General features: G+C 37.3%; 1 protein-coding gene across 1 annotated transcript in view; it reads right to left on the bottom strand.

Moving 5' to 3' along the window:
- ANKRD33B (ankyrin repeat domain 33B) overlaps positions 1-24,926 on the bottom strand; it is a 98,930-nt gene extending 74,004 nt beyond the window's left edge. The window contains 1 exon segment of the mRNA XM_051969852.1: positions 20,972-24,926. Coding sequence (XP_051825812.1) covers positions 20,972-21,400 — 429 coding nt within the window. The 5' untranslated portion in view covers positions 21,401-24,926.
- Positions 24,927-26,734: the final 1,808 nt, after the last annotated feature.

The following is a 26,734-nucleotide window of genomic DNA, read 5'->3' as shown; positions in this document are numbered from 1 at the left end:
TAAGCAAATAATTTCTAAACCCTTTAAAAGTATAAATTCAGAAATCTAACTTCTATTTATAATAGTTTAATTATTTAAGTCTGGAAACTGTGTTATGATTTAAGCAAACTCCATATATTAAAATGCAGGTTTACAAAAAAGTGAGGGCAATTGTTTTTACAAAGTGGCCTATAATAATATTTCTTTAATTACAACTTCTCCAACAATGTTTAAAATTAAATTCTAGGTTTAAGTTTTGATTTATAACTTTTAAATGATAAAATGCACAGATTATCTGTAAATCCATGATAAATAACTTTAAAATACTTTTTAAAAAATCTTTATGGGATTAAGTTTTAGAAATTTTCAATTATGTTGTACTTTAATGTGTAATTCTAATGTAACTATTTTCACAATATAATTTCCCAAGTCTTTTAAGTTGCAATAACTTACAACTATACTAAGACATTTACGACATATTATATAAACCACATTACATAGTAGTTATCATATCCACTGCCTATTCAGAGCAAGTCTTGAATTTTTGCATATTTTCCTTTGTCTAGCTGAGAAATAAACTAAAAATTCATATTTACAACATGTGCCACTGCAGAAAACTGGGCAAATAGCTTTAACCAAATCTCTATTTAGACTACTCAGGCATGACCTGCTACCTGGACAATTTCCTGATTGTAAATACTATTTTGCATTTATTAATCCTAGCACACTCCAGGAGAAAAAGAAGTTCAAAAAGCCTAGGGGCCCCGACAATTCAGACAGCCATTGAAACTGTTCAAGTGGTCGGTCTATCATATCAACTGCAGAAAAGTATAGTGAACTTGTTGCTTTGTGGCCCAAATGTACTCTTCTCCTCAGATGGATTGTAAAAAGTATAAATTTGAATCTACTCAGTATCCAGTGAATCAACTTTTAGGCTTACATAGCACTAAGCTGTTATTTTTTTAAACTCTTTGTGGTTAGGATCTTTTTAGGACATAGTTCATTCAATTCCCCATTCAAAATCCATAAGTGAATGAAAAGTCATTTACCAAGAGGATACAAATAAAAAAGAAAGAAGTTTCTGAACTCAATGACCTTAGTCCTATCTAATTTATAATGGGAAAGAGAGCAAGGAATCGGCATTTTATGTTTAGTTACAGGGACTGAGGGAAGGAAGTTATAGGAAAATAGACTCACACACCCTTTTCAGAAGCAATGACGGATCTGATATTGATTATGATTCTAGTACTTTTTGAGGTGGGGTTAGGGAATAGAGCTAAATTTCTGTTTCAGCATCAATATCCCAATTTCCAAAGCCTCTCCTGGTTCCCCTGCAGTCTCTATAATCCAGAAACTTTACTGGTCATAAGTCTCCTATAAAAATATGAACCATTGCTTATCTTCCCTTTTCTGAGCTCTGATGAAGTGCCATGAGTTGCTCGAAGAAACAAAACCAAGATGAAGACTCCTGTTCCCTGTTTCAGAAAACTAGATATTCATCAATAACTATGTCAATGAGAATAATACTGCCCAGGACAACTAAACAAGATACAAAGTTCCAGTATTTAAGGGCCTTCCTTCTTAAAATTTACCTAGTTTTATGATTAATGTTGTCAATGCAATCCCTGGGATGTCCTAAATTTCAAATAAAAAAAAAAAATCCACAAGTCCCCAATACCAACATTTACAAGGTCTCAAATGCTTTGTCATGGGCCTTCTTGTTTTAAATGATTGAGATCAAGTGGTAAGATTCTTCAAAAAGACAAGGTAAATTACCAGAAAATAGATAATATAAATGATATATGCTCAAATGGATTAACAGACACACTCAAATAATGGTATTGGGAATGCCCGAGTACAAGTCCTGCCCCTAGCACTTATTGATATTATTACTACTAAGTTACTGCCTCATAACTTTCAAAAAAAAGTGGAAAGAGACAAAGAGAATGTTTCCCAAGCTAAAGATTCACTCAAAACAAGCAAACAAAAAGAACTAGAAAACGAATGAGCGGAAAATGTCTGAACAATGATATATAACTAATGGAATAATGTGTAATGAGAAATCATTATGAGGAATTCAAAGAAACATGGATAGATTTTTCTGACTTGCAAAGTACAATTAGAACCAAAAGAAAAAAAAATACATGATTGCAATGAGATCAATGAAGATTACTAAAATTCTGAAAATGGACTTTAGATAAGTGAGAAATCAACAGTGTTCTAGCAAAGCATAGCTTCTTTCTATCAACAGATGAGAATAGAATACCAGAGGCACTGTTAGATGGTCACTGTAACTCTTTTTTCCATGATCTATTTCAGGAAAGTTATACATGTGAAAACATAGCACATGACTATATGAAATTAATAAAATTATGACAGCCTCTTGTCTAAAATAGATCTAAATTGAATCAAAGACTTAATCACTTTTCACTTAATAAAAGACACTTTGATGGAAGGATCCCTGAAATTAGAATTATTCCAGCTTGCCTTGTTTAAAGTGACCAAATTAAGATTTTGTTCACCTTTGACCAGACTTGTTTTCTGGAAGATATTTTCTCAAGGGTATCTCCGCCTGTAATATTTGTTGTTCTGTTTAAGGAAATCAAAGCATCTAAAATTTAAACCATACACTTTTATTTTGCTGTGGCATTTTGTCTTTTGCTATGGAATATAACTGGAAATTGGCTAAGTGAAAACATTCTGCTTAGCACAGGTTATTTTCCGTATTTGAACTTCTCTTCAAATAGAAATGGATAAACAAGTAATAGTTTTTTCTTTCATACAAAAGAAGATTCAATGTGGAAGACAATATATTCAGAAATAACATTTTTTAAAAATAAAAGGCAACAATTAAAAAAATAATACCTTAAAGTGAAATTGCTTATTAAACATTTGAAATGAAAGAATGTTTGTATAGAAAAATAAGCTCATCTTAATGTCCCTTTTAAAAGGGTGATCAGATTGATCAGAGTGGTCAGAGTGATTAGAAATGGTGGTCACCAGGATTCTTACTAGTACTTACTAGAACTCAGGTAAAACAATTAACTCAAAATAAATTCAGATATTCAGATCTTTAATGCTGTCAATTCCTCAAATACTTTAAAGCAGTATCTGATGTCTCTAGGTAAGTATAAACCATAGAAAGTTAAAGATTTTATTGGGTAATGTCTTCTAACAATTCTCGCCTACATTCTTCTACCCAATCCTGACATTAATTTATGCACAGATGAAATGAGATGATTTGTTTCCCTTTCCCATCCTTCCCCACAGAAGGGCAAAGGCAAAAATTTTTTCTTAAAAAAAACTTTTACTAACTTTCTTTTTCTTTATTTTTTGCTTATCTATTTGATCAAAATCAAATAGAAATCAGGACCCACTAATCTTTACATAAGGATCCCTATAGGCTGTATATTGACTTAGTTTTAAATGCAATGTTATCTGTTACCTATTTTTATTGTATTTTTTATTTATTTTATTAAATATTTCCCAGGAACATTTTAATCTTGTTATGGTAGTACTCAGGAGTGCTGCCTATTGGTATTTGACATTTCTGTCATAGACTATGATATGAGTTTTAAATCTCTTTTTTATCATGACTCGAAGGAAAAAAAACCCCCAACAAATTTGGAGTTCCAAAATCTGATACTTACCTATCTGTGTCAATTAAGCAAGTCATCTCTCTGGGACAGTTTTTTCCCCTTTATTTATAACATACGTTGCATAAATAATCAATAAGGTCCATTTGATTCCAAATCCACATTGCCCTAGCCCACCTTTTAACCAATATATTTAGCTACATAAATCTGTTCCCTTATCCTCCAAAACCAGTTTAAAAGTCTAGGAGGGCCTATGTGCCAGAGAAAAGTGCTAGCATGTTAGGTCACAGATCTAGACCTGACAAAGGTGCCTTTTATTTTTTAATCTCCTCTTCTTAAGAGGATACAAATATCTTCTTTCAAATTCTTAAGAATTGAAACCAAATGACTTGTGTAAATAATATTTCTCTTCTGTGATTCTGTTACTTTGCTACCACTCTAATCCTATTATAGCATCTTAGCTACAAGATATTATTGTAACACCGATTTCCAGGACATTAAATTACTAAGAAGTAAAGTCAGCCTTCAAATGACTTTCTAACATAGAAACTGAATCTCTTCATAATCCTAGTCATTCAATATATATATTTTTGCCCAGGTGGCACAATGAATGGAGTCAGGAAGCTTCACCTTACTGAGTTCAAATCTGACCTCAGACACTTATTAAGCTGAGCAAGTCAGTTAACCCTGTTGACCCCAGTTTCATGAGCTGGAGAAAGAAATGTCAAAATACCAGACTCGTTGCCAATAAAACTCCTAATAGGGTCTCAAAGAGATGACAGTTAATGACTAAACAACAACAAATGATTTCAACAATGAAGGAAATTCAAGACTGAAATGACTGAATATCAACAAATCATTTCAAAGATTCTTCTTGGTAACTTTTAGTCATAGAAATATTTAGGGCCTTGATAGGTTAAACAACATAGTTACACAGCCTGTATATATTAGAAGCAAGATTTAAGCCTAATCTTCCTGACTCTTAGGCCAGCCCTTTATCTACTTAAGACAATGTTTCTATACATATAATCTAAGCACATACAGCAGAAGGCCCCAACTAAAAAACTAATCTCGAGGTCAATCTTTTAAGTCTTTCCTCATCCCAGCAGTGTGAGGACCTCAGCAACTTCTCCACGCTGCTAAACAAGCCGCATCTGGAATCAGCTCAAGTTCTCTGAGTCATCATGCCGAAATAAGCCCTGCTAGGATTCTGACAGAGACAGGTGGCTCTACCCCCACCCCATTCTAGTGTGTAATACTAGGCTCTGAATCTTCATCCACTATCATCACGGTTTAGGGCTCCTGTTCACCCCCCAAAGCTACTGGGGCTTTCCCCAGGAAAACAGTATAAAAACTCACTCAACTTTACTAGTTCTGGTGGCCCCCTCTACCCAGACCTCGGCAGACCTGAACTATATGACCTGTGTTCAGTCTCTGTGACTGCCTTTTTTAGTGCACTTCCCCACAACTGGCTTGCTTTATACTTCTCTGCTACTGTGTTCACAGTTTTGGGGCTCTGTGCTTCCTTTGGAAATCCAAAGCTGCATTAAGACAATCAGTTACTGTCATCAGAACTCCCTTTACTTTCATTTTGCTGGAATTCCCAAGGAGCAACAAATCCATTGTGAAAGCATCCAGTCTCTCATGCACACATCCCAAGACCCAAAGCTCAAACACCCTTCAAGTCTTCAGGGACAATGAAGAGTTAGCTTCTGTGTACAATATTGATTAACTTGATTTTACAGCACACAACTTAGCACAATTATGGAGCTACCTAAGGTTATATTAAAGCATCAACATTTAAAGTATGATCCCTGATTCAAAATGAGGAAGTTTTTAACATACAAGAATATATTAATTCATGTAAAAAGAAAATAAGTAACCTATTAAGGCACTGTACTCAGGGGAAAAAATTTAGGGGTGATAGCATTCTTCAAGAAATTAAAGACATCCAAAGAAAGGATTAAGCACATTCAGTGTGGCTTCAGAGGATAACTGAAAAAGAAACAAATTAGGCATGTAGAAAAGGGGGAAAAAACAGGAAAGGACTAAAAGTGAAGCCATTTCTGGGAAAAGAGTTTCATGTAGAGTTTGAATAAGAACTTGGGTATGCCTAGGGCAGTAGTATGAAACTCAAAAGGAAACTTCAGGGAGGTCAGTTAACTTTGAAAACCACAAATTAACATTATCTACGTTCTGCATTTTTATTTTGTCATTTTAATCTGGCTCATGCCCAGGTTTTACATATCTCTTCAAGTGCATTTGTATTAGAACAAATATATATTTATAGGTTGACTAAATGCTACAGTTAGGCAGCTAATTCTGGTCTATTTCAAGATTTTGTCGCCCAGGATTAGAAGGGAAACAATACACTGGGAAAACATTTTTACAGTCAAAGGTTCTGATAAAGGCCTCATTTCCAATATATATATATATATATATATATACATATTCCAATATATATATATATATAATACTACCTATTACTGTAGGTGACAAAATCTTATTTTTTTTTAAAACTTTTTATTGACAGAACCCATGCCAGGGTAATTTTTTACAGCATTATCCCTTGCACTCACTTCTATTCCGATTGGAAAAATATTTTTAATAACTGGAGTCTGAAAGATCCGAGTTCAAATATGACCTCAGATACTGACGAGATAAGTCATATCACTGGTCTGTTTCCTCACTTTTGGGGATCATACTAGCACCTACCTCACAGAGATGTTGTAAAAATCAAATGAGATAATATTTGTAAAGTGCTTTGCAAACCTTTTAACTGCTAGTTGGCTACTGTCATTACTATTATAGCTAACTTTTAATCTGTCTAAACTGAAAAATACTGCTTTGGTTGGGCAGTTTTTCACAAAGTGAAAAAGACAGATTAGTAAATCATTATGTGGTAGAACACAAGAAATGCTGAAGAGGGAGGACGAGGTGGGGCCATTTGACCTAGACAAATCTCAGGTCATATTCCTTTTCTAAAAAAAACCAGGTTTGTTCCCCCACCCCCCCCCATCTGCTAATTGAGAATAATAAATGAGTGCTAGTAAATATTTACATGTTTCCCAAATTTATTGTGAATTTAGGATCATATATCCAGAATTGGAGGGAACCTCAAAGTTTATATAATTCAGAAGTTCTTACTCTGAGTTCTATGAACTTGTTTTTGAAATATTTTTATATTTATATTTCAACTTAACTGGTTTCCTTTATAATTTATTTTATGAATTTAAAACATCATTGTGAATGTGTCTAAGGGCATTTACAGACTAAGGCAGATGGCAGAGTGGATAGAGAGCTCTAAGAATGAGGAAAGTTCAAATACTCCTAATTTTAAATTCTCCTGATGGTTTCAGTTTTATTTTCCTGTGCACTTTCTATGAAACCTGCCAGGATTCAGGGAAACCCTCACTTTTGTTCGGATAGCCCAACTATGTTTGTCTCCATATTTACATAGTCTTTTTTAAGGAAAGTTTCTACTAAGGAAACATTTCACAGCCCCCATGTTCAGTGGGGGAAAGCATTATCTGAATTTAAATCTAGAACACTGAATAGTCCCTAAAGGGAAATTCAGTACCAAGATCATCAACCCCAACTTATCTTACAGAAGAGGAAATTGGAGTTGAACAGTTAAATAACTTGTCACATGACTAGCTAGTGTCTAAGATTGGATTACTGACAGTGTGGTAAAATAGATTAGCAGCTCCAACTCTGCAGTTTTTTTCCAACTTTTCAACTGATTACCTACATTTTTCTTAAGGCCTGTTTTAAGCAGCTTGTTTTCATTCTTCTGGCCTAGGACCCATTTCTCCATCTCATCCCCTCTGCAAGACAACCAAAACATACTCCTTAAATAAACCCTTTTCATTCATTTGACACCATCTTTAAGACTTCAAAAAGCCAAGGCAGACATAATCAAGAGGAGTAAAGACATATGTAAAAAAGGAATGTTAGCCATATTTATTCAACTTGCAACTATCCCAAAAGATGGTAGTTAACAAACAAAATACAGAAGGAATGAGCTTAAAAACAAAAGAACGATTGATTTGTGTTAAGAAGTTTTAGTATTTTTTGTTCTATTAAAAATGATGAACAAGCTTATTTTACAAAAGCCTGTAAAGATTTAGAAGAATTGATGCTGAGTAAAACAAGTAGAAACGAATACACCACAGATAGTAACAACAAGATTGTACAATGATCAACTAGGAAAAATTTAGTTCTCAATTCCCAAAGCAATTCCAAATAAACTAGGTAGAATAAACTGGATAGAAAATGCAGCCTGCATCTAAAGAGCAATTTAGAGAGACTGAATATAAATCAACATATGCTATATTCACCTTTGTTCTTTCTTTTTTTCCTCTCTTGTATTTTTTGTTCTGATTTTTCTCTCCCAACATGACTCATGTTTTTTTAAAAATTAATGTACATGTATAATCAAAAAAAAATTTTTAAGGGGAGAAAAGGTTTAAAAAGTTATATGAACCTTTCTGTATAGAATAAAAACATTCTCTCATTTAAAAAAAAAAAAAAAACCTAAAACTCAGCTATCATTATTAGTTATTGTGATGGAATAGAGCTCAAAAAAAAGAGGGAGGAACTCATAACATGATAAACTCCTCTAGTGATTTTCAAAACTTTCTAAAACGAATCTTTACAGCCTCATTATATATTATTCTTCTATATAGTCAAATTAACCTCTGTTCATACACCCGACTCCTTTCTCCATGCATTTATATTAGCTGTCTGCCATGCTTTAATGGATTCTATTCTCCTCCTTCAAGATACCACATTCCACATGAGGTCATAACTGATCCCCTCAACTGCTTCAAACTCCTTTGGTATTTACTAATTTTTTATTTATTCTTAATTGTTTTAGTCTTAGTATGCATTCTTTTTCTTTTCTTTTTTTTTTTTGTAAAAAATGTATCTTTATTTTTTCTTTTCTTTTCTTTTCTTTTTTTAATATTTTCTTTTCTTTTATTTAATAATAACTTTATATTGACAGAATCCATGCCAAGGTAATTTTTTTACAACATTATCCCTTGCACTCGTTTCTGTTCCGATTTTTCCCCTCCCTCCCTCCCTCCACCCCCTCCCCTAGATGGCAAGCAGTCCTATATATGTTAGATATGTTGCAGTATATCCTAGATACAACATATGTTTGCAGAACCAAACAGTTCTCTTGTTGCACAGGGAAAATTGGATTCAGAAGGTAAAAATAACCCGGGAAGAAAAACAAAAATGCAAATAGTTCACATTCGTTTCCCAGTGTTCTTTCTTTGGGTATAGCTGCTTCTGTCCATCGTTTATCAATTGAAACTGAGTTAGGTCTCTTTGTCAAAGAAATCCACTTCCATCAGAATACATCCTCATACAATATCGTTGTTGAAGTGTATAATGATCTCCTAGTTCTGCTCATTTCACTTAGCATCAGTTCATGTAAGTCTCTCCAAGCCTCTCTGTATTCATCCTGCTGGTCATTTCTTATAGAACAATAATATTCCATATTAGTATGCATTCTTTAAACTTTATATATATCCTTGCTATTTTCCCCAATAGGAATAGTTTCATATTTGTAACCATATTTGAATTTGTAACCCTATACAGCCTAGCACATAAACAGATACTTAAATACTTGTTAACAGACTGAATCTTTCCATTATTGTTCCACTTCAATAAAAATAGTAATTATACACCCTCAGATTTCAGTGTTTTCCCAGGAGTGATTTCTCTATTTGACTGGAAAAGTACTCTAGGTAACAACATTAGAACACAGAAAAATAACAATAGGATTGGGAGGTTAACAACATGCTTAAATGCTACCAGATTGGGGAGAGGAAAAACCCTGTAATTCTAATTTTAGAATTAACTGGAAAATTGTATGAAGAATATTTGTGTTTTATATCCTAAATTATGCAGCCCTTTTTCAATCATAAATATTTTAAAAGGAAAATTATATACTCAATAGTCTACTAGTCACAAGAGAATATATTGGAAAAAAAGACAGTCTTTAAACAAAACAAACCAGATATTTATTTACTCTTTCCAAGTAAAACACTGAACAGCTTAAGGAAGATGAAGTGAGATTCAATCTCATAAATGAAATGGTGTTTTGCGAACCAATGAACATTCTGAGAACTACATTCCCCAAGAAAACCACTTTTTCCCTAGATATAAATTATGTTCCCAGAGAAAACTGGCTACTGGAAAAGAGACAAAGTTTCTTAGAGATTTTTCACCTATATTATAAGTTTTACAATTCCTGGGCCTCAAAACATTTTAAGTTTCCCCCATTCTATAACCAAATTCATAATATATTCCTTAGTTACATTATCAAACAGCTAGTCTGGTCAGCACCAATCTAGTCCTGAGAGAATACGGTATTTCCTGCTCAGAAATTAATTTAATCAGCTGTAGAAGATCAGATCCCCAGTACTATGACAGACAGGATTCTGCAGCTGTTAATGAAGTCAGATTCCAGTTCCATCTAGGATATTTACTCATGTTCTGGTCATGAAAAAAATTGCTTAAATTGTCAGCGCCTTGGTTTCCTCATTTGTAAAATGAATTCTATCTCATGGGAATATGAAATAATATGAAGTGCTTTGCAATCCTTAAATATGAGGTACTATCTAAGGTGCCTTCTAGAACCAAAATAATGTTTAAGGAAATTTGGTGATAGTTACCCAGACTTTATCCAAGTAAAAAACAATACTGTACTAGAATACCATTGGATTATTACTGAATGGGACTGATTGGATGAAGTATTTCTCAGTATTGAGTCACATGATCCCTGTTCCCAGAGCTGAGAGACTTTAGGTCCAGGAGGGAGGGAGGGACTCTGGAGGGTCAAGACCTTGAACCTTAGGATGCAAGAAGTTAATGAAATTACAGAAAGTGACCAGACCCACAGGAAGTAGACAACATGGGTGATCATTGGTTAAGGATGGTTCCATTCTTTTAGTCTATCCAATGAAAAGGCTCAGGTCTTTTGCTTTTTAAACCTTGGACAAGCCGGAAACTGGCCAGATTCAGGAGCACATGGTGAGAGATGGGATGGCTCCCAGGTGTGTCTGGACCTCTCCCTACAGGAATTAAATAAATGCTTTCTCTTTGTACCTGACGATGTCTCTGATTAGTTAAGAGTCTAATACCGGTCTCACACATTACCAAAGAGAACATCAGGCTCAAAATCTGATCAGAGTAATCACCACCACCATTACCACCATCCTTCCTTCCCTCCCCCCCCCAAAAAAAGGCAAAATAATCATACAGAATCAAAAAGATTCTGAAAATGGCAAAAGACCTCAGAAGCCCATCTAGTCTAACTTACAAAATACACACGTAATGATTAAATTGTTACTGGAAGACCTTCAGAAAAGGGAAGCTGTCATCCCACCAGGTAACCTAAATTTTGAAAAGTTCTTTAATATTGAGAAGTTTAAAAATTTTTTTTTTAATTTTGCCTCTTTGACCTCTGAGATCAGAGCTAATATCTCCTCCCTCAAATGATGGTAAAAAGCTAATTTATTCCCTTTTCTCCCTCCCTCCTTCCCCAACCAATTCTTCTCTTCCCCAGGACAAAATGATGTTAATGTTCAAGTTCTGTAGTCAATGGGCTATCAATACTGGGCTACCAATGAAACGTTTAAAAAGTCCTTGGAAAGGAGCTAAAGTAAATTCCTAGGGGGGATTTGAATAAGATTGGTTCTGTATTAAGTTTAACTTTTACTTTAAAAAAAGGTTTAATAAAAGAATGACCATTTCTCCCATTTAAGTACTGGGAGTCCTTGAAATGTCTACCCCCCACCCCAAAGGCTCCATCTTCAAGGACCCCTTCAGAAGGGTTCAGCAACCCTACTGTTAGAGAATGTAAAAGGGTCCTTGGATATATACCCAGAATGAAATCCTTTCCCCACTCCATTCTTTGTATGTGAATAGTTTCTTTGATACTTTCAAATTCTTAAAAAAAAAAAAATTTAAGATTGTACTTATTCGATCAAAGGGATTTTATAACAAAAAGGGTGGAAGGAGAAAACTACTTTTATGTCCAGGTATCAGAATATGAATAGAATAAATCAAAATACCAGAAGCTCACAGCATACAAAATCTAAGAAAACCATCATAACTAAAACTAATGTTTTCAAAATGACTGAAGATTAGGCAAGCTGATTCCTTAATATATGGTTTCTTGCCTTTTTTCTATAGGTGAAGCTTACTGATTCTTTGTTGTAATTATAGCTTTTTGTTTTCATTCTTAATGTTAGGAAATTCTAAGTTTTGATTGCAGATTAGTGAAAATAAATGTCGAATTTTTTTCTCCCATTTAAGTTCTGGGTAGTCCTTGAAATGTCTACTCCCAAAGGCTCCATCTCCAAAGATCCCTTCAGAAGGATTCAGAAACCTTACTGTTATAGAATGTAAAAGATTCCTTGAAAGCAGAGACCATGTCACTTTTGTATACACATCCATAGTGCCTGACACGTAATAGGCACTTCATAAATGTTTGCTGCTTAGACTGAAGAACTAGTGGTCCTATAGAAGGAAGCACATTTAACCTCCAAGGTCAAAGATTTGGCACAATTATATAAATACAAATGAAATCTGCAAAAGTAACTTTATCAAAAGAAACAAAGTAAAAGATATTGACTGAACAAAAAGCATTTATTAAAAACTTACGTGCAAAGTGAAGATACAAATAGAAAAGTTAAGATGGGTCCCCCTGCTTTAGGAAGTTTACATTGTAATGGAGACAACATAAATAGGAAATTTCAAGTGTAACTTGCAACGTCTCATTGTTCCTAAGGTTCAATGATATAAAGATAAATAGAAGCAATTCTGTACAAGAATTCTACCAACCACCTGAACAAGAAGAAATTGATGCGAAGTTAATGAAGTAGATAGTAATCTTTGCCCAGAGTCATGATAGAGTATATTGTGATAGGTGTCTTCAGACAGGAAACTTCAGATGAACTTCTAAAGAAAACAATTTCAATAAGGGGGTGAAGACTTTATCAGACAAATTTGGAAGAACAGAGAATCACCAATTAAGATTTTTTTTTTTTTTAAAGAAAATGCAGAGAAAGTGGAAGAACATAAAACAAAGGAGGAATAGTCCTGTAAAAACGTCACAATCATGTAAAAAGGAATATAAAGGCTCAGAATGAACTGTGGCTGTCAAAGACAGCTAAAAGCAACAACAAAAAAATTAAGATGGAGGAAGAAAACTCATTGGGAGAAATGGAAGGATCAAATCGAGTAGAGATGTATCAGAAAAAAAGAATTGCCCATCCTCACTTTGCTGATGTTTTCTCTGGCAAGAATAATCTTTATGGTAGAAATGATAGGGAATTAAAAAATGGAATAAACAGAAAAGAAGGAGTTGATATTACCTAAGATAAGAAAGCAAAAAAGTAATAGTTATTAACTATCTTTGGTGACTTAGCCCAAATTAATTATATTCTGAGATGCTAAATGATGACTCCTGAGTATCTTTCCATAAAATTGAATGCTGTTAGAGAAGAAGAAACTACAGGATTAGGGGAAAGCATACTTTCCAAAAGAGGAGGTGAAAGGGAAAGGGATTCTGACAACTACAGGCCAATGAACTATAGATCATTTCTTAGAAAAATGTAGATTAAAGGAGATTAGTCTTTGGTGTTTTAAATCTAATGGTAATTACAAAGTAAAGTGGTTTCATCACATTAAATGAATGCTCCTTGAGAGTGGGATTCAGATAATACATTTTTACCCCCAAACTCTAGCAGTAAAGATCCTTTGAATTACAGATCACATATAATCCTCTCATATTGGGGACCTTGCTTCAAGCGTGGAAATAGGTTATCTACCAAGAGTTTTCTCTTCTTTAACCTACATTATCAAAACTCATTTTCTATTTTTTTTAATCCTGTACCGATAGGTGTATAAGTGGTCATTACTTTTCTATATATACCCTTGATTTCATCCCATCTAATTTTCTAGAAAACTGTCCTCACAATCATGTTTCACTATCTTTCACTTCAAATCTACTGCTTCCTCATTGGCCTAAAATCATCCTCAGGTCTTTCCCAAGCTTAAAAACCCCTCACTTCAACAGGAGTATTATCTTCTAAAGCTAACATTCTTCTCTACTTTCTCTCTCAAAACTCATTTCTGAACCACATGAAATCTGGCTTCTGACTTCAATTAACAAACTATTGATTCAAAAATCACCAATTGAGAAATCCAATAGTCTCTTCTGAATCCTTAAGCTTTCTTCATCTCTCTGCAGGTAGATTAAGTAACAAGTTTTTATTAAATGCTTACAATGTACCAGCACTGTGTTGTTAGAAACAAATATCAGCAAAAATAAATTCGGTCACTGTTCTGTTCTAATAGAAGACAACACAAAAAGAAGATGAAAAGTAGAATGGGATCTAAATCCTTAAAAGGAAGGTAAGAGAGAATTCGACCAAGTCCTTAAAATTCGGATAGTCAAAACAGAATGAAGCAGAGTTGACTTGGATATATACCCAGAAGGAATTCATTAGTGGGAGGAGAGAACTATTTACAGAGATATTGTAAAATGAGAAGGCCTCGGACTGAACGATGTTCCAGGATTGGACAGCACTTGATATTGTTGACTACTTTCCCTTTCTATCATCTTTTCCAAAATATTCTTATTTCTCCTAACTTTTGGTTTGTTTCTTTCCTGCCTGGCTTACATTAAGAGATTAATAAATGTTTGTTGATTGGACAATCGGTTATTACCATTTCTATGCAAATGACTCTTAGAACTATCTCTACATCCAGGCAACATTCCTGAATGGCAAAATGCTTATTGGATGTTTCCTAAGAATCTCAAATGCCAATAATCAAAATAGAAATTAATAATACCCCTGACCCCACAAGGAAAAAAATCTTCCAAATATCCCTATTTCTATCCAGGATATCACTATCCAAACAGTCACCAAGTTTCAAAACCATGAAATCATTCTTGAATCCTCACTTAACACTCCTAGCTAGCTATTCTCCTTTCCACACAATTAGTTACCATCCCAGTTCAGATCTAATCTTCACTGAAGGGCTATTGTAACAGCTTCCCAACTGGTCTCCCTGCCTAAATTATCTTACCTCTTGAATCTATTCTACACAGGGCTTACAAAAAAGTACCCCTAAATCACAGCTCTGACCACTTCATTTCTCTGGAGGCTCCCTTTTACCTCAAGAATTAAATATAAATCCCTCTATTTGACTTTTAAACACTTTTTACAACTTGGCTCCAATATGCTATTCTGCGCCTTTTATAATTTATAGTCCAGCTACAAGGGTCTCTGGCTAAATAATTCCATCTACCATCTACCTCCCCAGCCATACACAAAAACCTTCGCCCCTAGGATCCCTTTTTTTAAAATATAGCTTTTTATTTACAAGTTATATGCATGGGTAATTTTACAGCATTGGCAATTGCCAAACCTTTTGTTCCAATCTTTCCCCTCCTTCCCTCCACTCCCTAACCCAGATGTCAGGTTGACCAATATATGTTAAATTTGTTAAAGTATAAGTTTTTTTTTTTAATTTTTATTTAATAATTACTTTTTATTGACAGAATCCATGCCAGGGTAATTTTTTTTACAACATTATCCCTTGCATAAAGTATAAGTTAAATACAATATTAGTATACATGTCCTAACAGTTATTTTGCTGTTCAAAAAGAATCGGACTTTGAAATATTGTACAATTAGCCTGTGAAGGAAATCAAAAATGCAGGCGGACAAAAATATAGGGATTGGGAATTCTATGTAGTGGTTCAGTCATCTCCCAGAGTTCTTTCACTGGGCATAGCTGGTTCAATTCATTACTGCTTCATTGAACAGATTTGGTTCATCTCATTGTTGAAGAGGGCCACATCCATCAGAATTGATCATCATATAGTATTGTTGTTGAAGTATACAATGATCTCCTGGTCCTGCTCATTTCACTCAGCACCAGTTCATGTAAGTCTCTCCAGGTCTAGGATTCCTTTTAACTAAGCTTCTACATAGTTCAATAATGATATCCCACAACTACCAGTATCTTCCCCCAAAAAATAATTATCTTACTTTGCTTATGCATGTGTATATTATACATACATATGTATAAAACTATTCTTTGTTCTTCATTCTGGAAGAACAAGACAACAAGGAGGTAATGCCATGAAATGCAAGGGAATTAGATTTAAGTGAGGAAGGGCTGTGTAAAGTCTCCTGTGACAACTTTCTCTCCAGAGCCATCTGGCCTAGTAGCCAGCCACAGAGCAGCAGGACTAGAGAAGGTCCTGGATTAAAAGAAAGACTCTCACAGTTTAATTGATCCAAAATTAGGATGACCTCCCCCCTAATAGGTTAGGGGGCTATGAGTCCAAGAATAACCTCTTTCACCTAGCCATATAAATAAATCTGGAAGGGAAGATCTGTAATGGGCTGAGGCTAAATAGTAATTGGACCATACTCTATTAATATATATGCTTGGAGAAAGAATGGCCCCCACCCACTCTTTGTGCAAGTCCTGATGTGTTGTATAGGAAATGACGATTTTGGTGGGTGGAGGCAAGGGAGTGGAAAGGGAAGCAGAAAGAGAAACTGCTGGTTGGCGTCTTGTCACAGCTGCTTGCATTGCTATCCCAACCGATCTTCACCTCTTCAATAAAGATTGAAGATTTTTCCCTTAATCTGAATTCCTGACTCTGGTTGATTATATAAGCAGTCATCACAAAGATCCACACCTGGGTTTCTAGTCAAATCAGAAAAGATTGCTATTTATATTCACTCAGATTCAATCAGGACTCAAACTATGACCAATTAAAGAAAAATGATTTTGGTTTGAGGTCGTTAAGAAATCTAGCCAGTAAACTCTTAAGATATTTTGAAAAGATTCATCAATCCAAAAAACAAAAATGTAAACATTTGCAGTGTCTTACAAGGAGGGAAGGAAGGAGGGAAAAAGGGAGAAAAAAAGGGAGGAAGGGAAAAGGAAAGTAAAGGAGGGAAAGAGAGAAGTTATAGTCATCTTCGAGAAAAGAAGCGGAATGGAACTTATTGGGCGCGTTTGAGACTAAGTCACATGATCCCTATGCCCAGAGGTAGTCTTGGACCTTGGGTTGTCACAAAGGAGTCACAAGGTCTCTAAAGGTCAGACCCTCAGGAAATGGGGTGACCTGTGAGTAGCAGACAACTTTGGTGACCATTGGTCAAGGGCGGTTAAGTCCTTTTAGTCTATTCAATGAAAAGGCTTGGGTCTTTTGCCATTTAAATTCTGACAAATGGGAAGCTGGTCAAGTTCCAGTAGCACATGGCAGCAGCTGGGATGGCTCCCAGGTATGGGTCTGGCCCTCTTCCTGCAGGGACTAAATAAATGCTTTCTCTTTGTACCTGAAGATGTCTCTGATTAGCTAATTTGGGAAAGGGGTCTAGCACCCATCCAACACAAAAGAACAACCAACCTCTGGAGTATAAGTGCCCCACTGAGAACCCAACTGGAATCATTGAGAAATTCCTTTATTTCCTTCTTTCCCTCCCTTCCTCTATTTCTTCCTTCCATATAGGGTATCATTTTGCATGCTCTTAAAGATTTGTTGTTGGGTTGTTTTTTTTTTTGGCTGCACCCACCCCCAATGGGATTTATAGGCTACATTTCCTAAAGACCAGGCATTAAACTCAAAGCACTTTTTGGCCAGAAATTCTGAGGGTCTTCTCCCAGGGGTGTGTGTGTGCGTGCGTGTGTGTGTGTGTGTGTGTGTGTGTGTGTGTGTGTCTCTGTCTGTCTGTCGAAGTAAGGGGCCATCCTTTGCTTCATTTGCTACCTAGCCTTTATCACTGAATGTATAATATCCTGAAAGGCATGCACACATAGCTCCAGTTCACACACATATAATAGGAAGCGGGCATATAATTAGACAGCAGTTTGCCTGAAAAAGATCTTGTCTGGTTGAAATCAAGTACAGAATGAGTCAGCATTGTGCTGTGGCAGCCTAAAAGCTAATTTGATTTAAGGCTCCACCAAGACACAGTTTACAAGAATAAAGTGGTAAATAGTACCCATGGACACAGTGTCCTGGCCGGTTCATATTTGGAGCATCTCCTTTATTTTTGAGCACCACACTACAGCAGGATGCTGAAAGGCCTTTTAAATCTTTTCATATGAAGATCAGCTGATGGAACTGGAGAAGTTTACCTAAATAAGGTCCATAAGAAATAAGAGCTATATTCAAGAATTTAAGGGGCAGTCAAACAAATTGGACAGCCTCCTCTACTTACCCACCCCTATAACTTTCCATAACAGAGCTACTCCAGGACACCTTCACCTAGGGAAGATATTTCCTCCTTTAAAAACAAAGCTCTAGGAGGGCAAGAACAGTCCTAGCTTAGTATTTACACTCAATCTGAGGCTATCAGGACTCAAAAAAAGACCAAAAGGGACCTGAATTGGCCAATCAAAGAGAAGGAGAGTGTTTTTGCTTTAGTTGTGGTACTTAAGAGAAACCTAGAACGGTAAACCCAAAATACCCTGGGAAAAGTTCAGAGATTCAAAAAGGAAAAAAAAAATCTCAAGCGTATTAATAAGTAAGGATACAATACCCAATGTGGACAGGGAGGAGAGAGGGAGAGACAAAGGAGGGAGAGAAAGAAAAGGAGAAAAAGATTTTCCAAATGACCAGTTCCTGAGAATCTTCTCTCAGATTTACTTAGATTTTTTTTTTTGACTAGATGAAAGGAGATTCTTTGCCTCAATTGCCATCTAGCTTTAACCATTGAATGGATAACACCTCAATCCAAATTGAGACCTATTGAGAACCTTAGCTTTAAGGTCAAGGTCTCCCATTGCATCCAGGGCCATCTTCAGTCATTTTGATCTATATCTTGCCACAGATGGCTCTGGCAGGGAAAGTAAGGCAGGTGACCGCACTTAAATCCAATTCACCTGCATGCCATGTCATTAAGTATCTGATGTCATGTCTTCTTGAAAAATAAAGAACAAATAATATTTAAAGATGAAAGGGATCTCAGAGGCCGTTTAGCATTTAGAGATGATGAAGCTGATGCACAGAGATGTTAAGATTTGCCTGGGATCACATAGATAGTTAGAAAAACTTGGTTCAAATTCTGCCTAACTCCCAAACTAGTCTGCTTGAAAAGCTTTATAAAGAAACTGGATAACCACTTGTAAATCCCTGTATAGGCAACCACTAGATCAATGGATAGAGCACTGGGACTAGTCTATGGAAGAAATGAATTTAAATCAGACCTCAGACACTAGCTACAAACCCTAGACAAATTAACTTAGATTTGTCTTAATCCACATGAGACAGAAATGGCAAACCACTCCAGTATCTAAGTGGCCCACCTGGTCAGAAAAAGGTGGACAAGACTGAACAAGAATATTCCTTTCAAGAATGGGTTGGTGCAGAAGACCACTAGGGTTACTTCCAACTATAAAATTTTATGATTCTATTTTTAAGTGTAGAAATGAGATAAAGTTTTGTAATAAATAAGTTTGTGAAGGAGAGCCATTATCTTGAATAACTCAAGAAATTCTCCTCAAGCTCAGGCTATAAACAAAATAACATTGCATGAGGTATTTCTAAAATGCAAGAATAACTAGGGGTCAAAAATCAAAATCTCAAATACTGAAACTGCAAAACAAAAGTAATGAGGCACTCACAGGAGAAGTTTTCCTTCTCTAAATAGAGGACAGCAATATTAGCCAAACCTGTGAGATTCTCTAAATTCTAAGGATTACTTCTTATAATAATTATAAAGCAGTTTATAAACTACAGATGATAAAATATGAGAGTCAAAAATAAACCCTAAGAGTTCTGTGATTCTATTATCTCACAAGCTTCAACTCATCTCACCTGAAGTCCAGGGAAGCCATTCACGACTATCAATCAATCAAAGTCATTTTTCTGAGCTTTTATGACATTTATAATCCACACAACATAATTTAACACTTAACTTTATATATTGTCCGACAGAGGAAGAACAATTCTTAGTTCTCTTGTATCCTGTATAGTGCCTACCACAGTTTTCTAACAGTACACCTTAGTAAAAATTCAGATTAATGGAATGGCTGGACAAGAGTAGTCCTCTTGCCTTATAAAACTAGATGGTGTGAGAAAGCAATTCATATAGTTTAAGGAAAGAATGAAAAATACCTTAATTGTAAAGCTCAGAAATTTAGAGACCTGAATATGGAAATTTTTATCCCAGCGTGGAGACTTTTTTATCTGTATGTGAGAACTTGGAAAGAGGAGAAAAAAAGACTAAAAACTCCTGAAGAAAAAATGCTCTGCAAGCAAAAAGAAAAATGAGGGTTGAACCGGGAAAACTTAGCTATGAAATATTACTTCAGCTGCAGAATAAATTAATGATAGTGGCAGTGGCAGAACACTTTAAAGTCTCTTATATACATCATGTCTTTTGATTAGTTTGTTTTCAGATGAAGTAGCTGATGCTCTATGAAGCATAGTTTTCACACTCATAACCATCTCTTACCTGGGTCGGTCCAAGTTCTATACTCTTTTAAGATTACCTTATATATGTACCAACTTATTTACATATCCTATATCTATTAGAAGAGGAAGATTTGTTTTCTTTCCTTTATACCCCCAGTCTTTAGATGGAAAGCTGGCGCATATATATTTCTGACTGATTTCCCTCTTACTTCTTTACCTCTAAACTGGGAGCTTACATGAATTTTGCCAAGTTATTTAGTCTTTACTGGGATAAAAACGTCAGGAAGCTAAATTTTCACTTTTCTTGGTTAGTAGGAGGAAGATTAGATTGGAAATATGCAATTATGCTTCCGAAGGCACTGGTAATGAAATACAAGTTTAATTTTAGGATGGGACACTGGGAGGGCTCTTTCTCCATCAGAAAATGGGTTTGAAATAAGTAGGTCCGAGATGAGGCTCAATGCAAAAGGGACCAAAGCTTTCGAACCTAGGAACAGTGTGCAAGAAACTTGTAAACTGGGTTGGGATGTGCTAGGGCAAACTATGCTAAAAATGGACTTTGTGATGCTCTCGAGAAAAGGATGAGCAGAGAATGTGTTTGGAGCAGTAAAGTGTAATGTGGTTGGTTTTGTGCAAAGAGAAAAGCCCGAGCCGGAGGTCTGCTGGCAGGCTAACGAGCACAAGGCATAGAGTAGGGAGTGTTTGTGGTGGGGTAAAGTTGCTGTGATTGGTTGGAGGGCGAAGGAGGGATAGGGCAGCGAGTGGACAAGCAAAGAGGCTAGGTGAGTGGGGTGAGTGGAAGGAAAAAAAGTGTGCAGAATAATTCGATGGTGGGGGCGAGGCGGGGAGGTTGGCGTTGTGATGTAGGTACTATCTCATATACGGACACGGGACCACGGACACTCGTCTCCTTCGTTCTTACCCGGCTGTTGCGGTCAGTCTCCAGCACCTCCTCAGCCCTAGGTCCCTTACTGATGAGTGCTCTCAGCAGCCCCACGTTGTTGGTGCTGGCCGCACGGAAGAGGGACACGGCCTCCGGGACGGCCCCCAGTTCCGCGTCGTCCTCCGCCTCCGAGCTGCACCAGGACTCAGGCTCGTCCTGTTCCAGCCAGCCATCCTCCTCATCGGCCGGATAAAAAGAATCATCTGAGGCTATGCTGCGAGTGTCAGGCAGCAAAGAAAAGTCCACATACTCTTCGCAGTCTTCTTCCGCCCCCTCGTCCTCCTTCTCCTGTCCGGCTTTCAGGGCCGAGAAGGACTCCTCTTCCGCGACGCAGCCCGGGCTGACCGGCTGCTCCCCGTGGCCGCGGCCACCGCCCCCGTCCTGGCAGTCCCCCGATAAAAGCCCCATGCTGGCGCCCCGCCCCACTCAGCTTCGAGTGGCGGGGGCCAGAGAGGCCGGCGGGGGCGGGTGGGATAGGGGAAAGCAGCCCCTCTCCAGGACGAGGAGCTCCAAGAAGGGTCCTTGCGCGCTCTCCCACTTCCTCTACCCCGGGGAACTCTACACGCGAGTCGGGCGCCCCACGCTGCACCGTCCGGGTTCGAGATCCCCTGAGCTTAGGATCAACGCGGGCGTGTATCTAGAGCAGTTTTCTCCCACTTCCACTCACCGCTCGCCCCCACCTCCCGAAAAATACATTTTAAAATAGAGCAGATTCTCCCTCTAGCCTCCTCCTTGTCGGAAACTAAAGACTATCTTTTTTTCACTTCGCTAAGAAAAGTACTCAGCTGCAAAATGCCGACAGAATCCCAGCGGGGTTTAGGACTAGCGGCGGGGGTTTCCAAGCACTCCAGGCGCGGGCGGAGGCAGCGGGCGGGCGCCGGGGCAGCCCCGCGTGCAGCGCAGGCCACGGGAATTCACGCCATGCACTCACCAAACTGCGCGTTCTGTGCAGAGGGCTGGATTTGGCAGGATTAGCTGTCCGAGTGACTGGCGGCCCTGCTGCTTTTTCCCTCCTCCCCTCTAAGAAATCCCCTGGGCTTAACTTCGACTAAAAGGAGGTGTGGCTCACAAGGGAGCCCCAGTCTAAAGTTGAAAAAGAAAAAAGAAACAGGTGGGGCTTCCCGCGGTCCCCGCTGGGGCTACTGACCGCCCCACCCACTTTTGGCTGCGAGAGCGGGGAGCCTGCGCTTGTTCTGGGAGGATGCGCCGAGGGTGCCTGCTGTAGCTTTCGCACTTTGGAAATCCTCAGGCGAGTGTCCCAGCGGGAAAAAAGCAGAAGTAAATAATTGCCTTCTTCTCTGAGGTCCTAAATCTAAAGAAGGCACGCTCATCCCACAAGTTAAACAAAAAAGAGATTTGGTTTTCTATTGTCGAAAATCTGATTCCCCCCAGTACTGCCACTGACGGTATACAATGCTCCCAGGGACCGTTTGGGGAAAAAAAAAAAAGTCTGTAGGTACTCTGAGTCCATTTTCTCTCCACCCTAGGGATCCCGGAGCCATGACAACAGCCCGTATCTTCCAGAATAAACTCACTCACCTTCTGCCCTTTTCTTCTTTAAGATCATTAAGGAAAAAATGAGGAGAAGCGGGATTGGGAAACAGAAAATAGCGTGGATCAGTTTTAAATAGTCCATTCTAAATCTGCTAGATGATGACTGAATATGCTGGTCCGTAAACAAGCTCTCTTTAAAACTGGCAACCGCCTAAATCATTAACCCTTTGGGACTATCTTGTGCGAAAGACTCAAGCAACCCTGCAAGATGGAAAGCAGTAGAGTCAGAAGACGAACAAAATCAAATGCATAGCGAGTCTGAGAGCCAGGAGGAAGAAAAAGGCAAGGAGGTAGCCAGATGTGTACTCTCCAGGCTTATGCCAAGTTATAGTAACAGTGCCAAGAAATACCTCTCCTCCTGTTGTCTTCGAAGATGAGAAAGGAGTAGCAACCTAACTGGAGAGAGGAGCATGAAGGAATGGAAGACAGAAAGGAGTATAACCTAGAGAGTCTACGGGAAAGGGAGGGACAGTAGTTTAAATGCGCAATGTTAGATTTGGGGGACCGAAGAGAAAACAACTTGGAGAGAAGAATGGTGAGAAAACCAGTTTTCTTTGATGAGTTTTCTATCGCAAAGATCTGGGTGAGGACAGGGTGGAGACTACTACAGCCATTTTATCACAGCCTCTCCAAGGAGAGAAAAAAACTGGCTCATAAATTTAGAGTTGGAAGGAACAGCGTCCTCTTCCATCTTCACCCCGGTTTTATAAACAAGGAAATTCCCCCAACAAAATTGTGCATAAGTGAATTGTGAAAAAATGAATGGATGGGGAAAAGCATTTATTAACCCCTTACTGGGCAACCTGTGTTAAACGACTAGATGTACAAATAAAGTAAAATCAGCCCCAGATCCCGAAAAGTTTACAATTTAGTGAAATAATTGCGTTGGAATGATGATTGGAAAATTGAAAAATTTCTGGAGTACTGGGTAGAGCTACACTTCCATAATGGTACTAACTTGATTATGCTTTCAGAACCAGAAGTGATAATCAAGGTGAGGAAAGTCAAGAAAAAAGGTGGAGATTGAGAAGATGAAGTAAAGTGAAACATGATTAAGGATCACATCAGACACTCATCTGTCAGAATCCTGAGGCTCTAGGGCAGTTCTGAAGCTAAACAAAGCAGGTTATCCCATTCAAAGTAATATATTTTCTATACATAGCCAAAATTTGACTAAATATAGCACATTTTGCAATAACTAAGAGTCATTCAAAATTATCCCAAAGCACTTAATCTATAAGAATTTACAGGAAAAAAAAGAAAAACAAATATTATATTCTTTCTACAAACCCAGCATTGTGGTCTACAGATTTGAAGATTTAAAGGGAAACAATCACAGTTCTCAAGACACAACATTTTGTTTTGGTTTTTTGGCTGAGACAATTGAGACAAATTGAGGTTAAGTGACTTGCCAGGTTCTAGGGACTTACCCAGAGTCGACACCTAACATTTTAACAATTGTATTTAAATTGATCATAGATAAAAAACCCACTCCCAGAGCATTCATTAAGTCTTTGCTAAAAGATTAGCCCTAGAAAAACAAATCAAACAAACTAGACTATTTCTGCCCCTCAGGAGTTTACATTCTAATTGGAGATTGCTAATGAAGGGTTGGGAGTGGTATGGTCACGGTGATTTGAGGTGGAAATGTCAGAGAAGTGGTGTGGAGGCCTCATTTTAGACAAGATGAAATGCAGATCACCTTTCAGAATACAGTCACTGGAGCAGAATTCCTTGCCCTTGTGGAGGTAGCACACGCAAAATTCATGAAAAGCAGGTCCAAGGTCATCTTGGAAATGGGGAAGAAGGTACTTGCAGTTTATGCACAAGGAAAAGTGTTACTTGAGCTGAATCTTGAAGGAAATGAGCTACAGTAAAAATAACCAGAAGGAGGGAGTGTATTCAAGGCATAAAGATAAGGTGTTGGAGTACAAGAAAGTCAGGGTGGGAGCAGGTAGATTGCACTGTGGGTAGAACACCAGCCCTGGAATCTGGAGGATCCGAGTTAAAATTTGGCCTCAGACACTTAATGTTTGTAGTTATGTGACCCTGGGGAAGTCACTTAACCCCAATTGTCTCCATAAAAGAATCTACACTATAAATTCCATGGAAAAGAGTAATATGGGGAAAAATAGGATGAAAACAAAATGTGAAGAACTTTAAATGCCAAATAAAAGAGTTTAAAATTGATACTAGAAGTAATAGGGAATTACTGAAGCTTGTTGAGAGGCTGGGTTACTTGGACAAATTTTTTAGCTACGTGGAAGATACATATAGAGAAATGTGAGGCAGGGAAGATTATATAAAGCTATCTCTTTAATTCAGGACAGAAGTAATGAAAGCCTGAACTAGAGTGATGACTGAGTGGAGTGAATGTGAGAGATACTGTGGAAATAAAAACAATTTGCAATTGACTGATTGGATATGTGGAACAAGTAAGATTTAAGGAGATGAGGATGATACTAAGGTTACCCACCTATGTGACTGGAAGCCGTCCTTCACAAAAACAAACAAAAAAAAGAGGCCACACTCCTGGCATAAACTGAAATGGGATATTTTCCTGGGCAGGTTACCACTTTCTACTCACTGATCTTTTTGTTCTAATTATTCATGAGATATATAGATCGTGGCAGGAATATGGGTTGTTCTCCTAATTCTCCAAAACACCAGGTTACAGCTGGCTTGAAGCGAGAAATTCGCTAACTCAAAAGGCTGGGATAAGAAGAGGCTTTTATTATTAGAAAGACACCAAAATAATGCTCTTTTGGTGGGCAATATCAAGTGATTTTTGCAAAGAGACATTTTCTAAGGACTTATTTTATATAGAAACAGAATAAAAGGGAATAAGCAAGGCCACTTAAGTTTTGCATCCATAAAGGTACATACTTTAGATAATCTTACTTCCTGCTTCCAGAGGGTGAGGGACCATATAGGTTTGTGTATGAAAAGAGTCTTTCTCTAGAGTATCTTCCAGAGAATGTAAATCCACTTAAGTTTGTTTGCATCACTTTACCTGGACCGGCTGTCCGGTTTTGCCCTTATCAATTATGACATTTGTTCCTAATTTTCTTCAGCTCTTGTTATGCCACAGTTCTCTTTAACTGTCCTGACTCAGTTTCCCTGTACAAGTTTCTCTTGTCTCAGTTTCCTTAACTGTTCTGTCTCAATCTCTTTAGTTGTAAATCCCCCTCTGACCCAGTTAAGATTGAGGACTATTTGTTCAAAGGTTATAAATTAGCAAGATAAACAAGAGAATAGACCTCCTGACTATTTTCTGTCCTCAAGGATTTACAAGATCCCTCTAAAATATTCCAAGATATCTCACTGATATCTTTATTTCTTTGTATTCAGACATCCTGTCTCTGAGTTCTTAGAATTTATGGCCTTCCCATCTTGATAGAGGTTTTCCCTCACTTCTTACCCCTTCCTTTGTTTAGAGAAAAGGTATTTAAGAAGTTGAGGTTCCTCCATTCATTGCTGGAGGATGGTGGCTGGTAGCTGTATGCTGGACGCTGGATTCTTTGGGATAACAAATCTCCTCCAGCCCTGGGACCGATATATGGATTCCTTGGTCCCAGTATATCTTTATCTCTGTCTGACTGGATAATTTGAGACGAGAGTCCTGTCCAGTCAATCTTACTCTCCCATTAATAAAATATTAAAAACTCTCTAATCTCTCTCCTGCCTCAGTTTCTCTGGCATTACACTCTCTGTCTTCAACAGATTCTTTAGTCCCAATTTTCTGGGAAGATCAATTAGAAAATACTCCTGTTTCTTCATAATCTGGAATTTAGTATTTTCCATTCAGTAAGTAAAATGATTATGTAAACTATTTTAATCACAGTCTTTGACAAGTAATATTTTAAGCTACAATAATTGAACTTAGAGCTCCAAGTCTGATTGAAGAAGATGTTAGGAGAGGGTCATAATTCAAGGGAGGAAAGGAAATAGAAAACTGATGGGTAATCGGATCATCATCTCTGAGTGAAGACAAGTGCCAGCTTAACATGTTGACATCAGGGACAAATTCTCAAAGAGATTTATTTACTAAGGAACATGGAGCTATCAGGGTTAGACAGGGCTAGATTTTCTCCTGGGTCACAGAATAAAATTGTACTTGACAGACAAGTAATTTGAATTTTAACAACAACGTCAGCTCCTATTTGTTAAACTGCTTGTCTTTGTTAA

This window comes from Antechinus flavipes, chromosome 1, assembly GCF_016432865.1.
Source record: "Antechinus flavipes isolate AdamAnt ecotype Samford, QLD, Australia chromosome 1, AdamAnt_v2, whole genome shotgun sequence".
NCBI classification, from domain to species: domain Eukaryota; kingdom Metazoa; phylum Chordata; class Mammalia; order Dasyuromorphia; family Dasyuridae; genus Antechinus; species Antechinus flavipes.
This window is presented reverse-complemented; position numbering and strand designations above follow the sequence as displayed.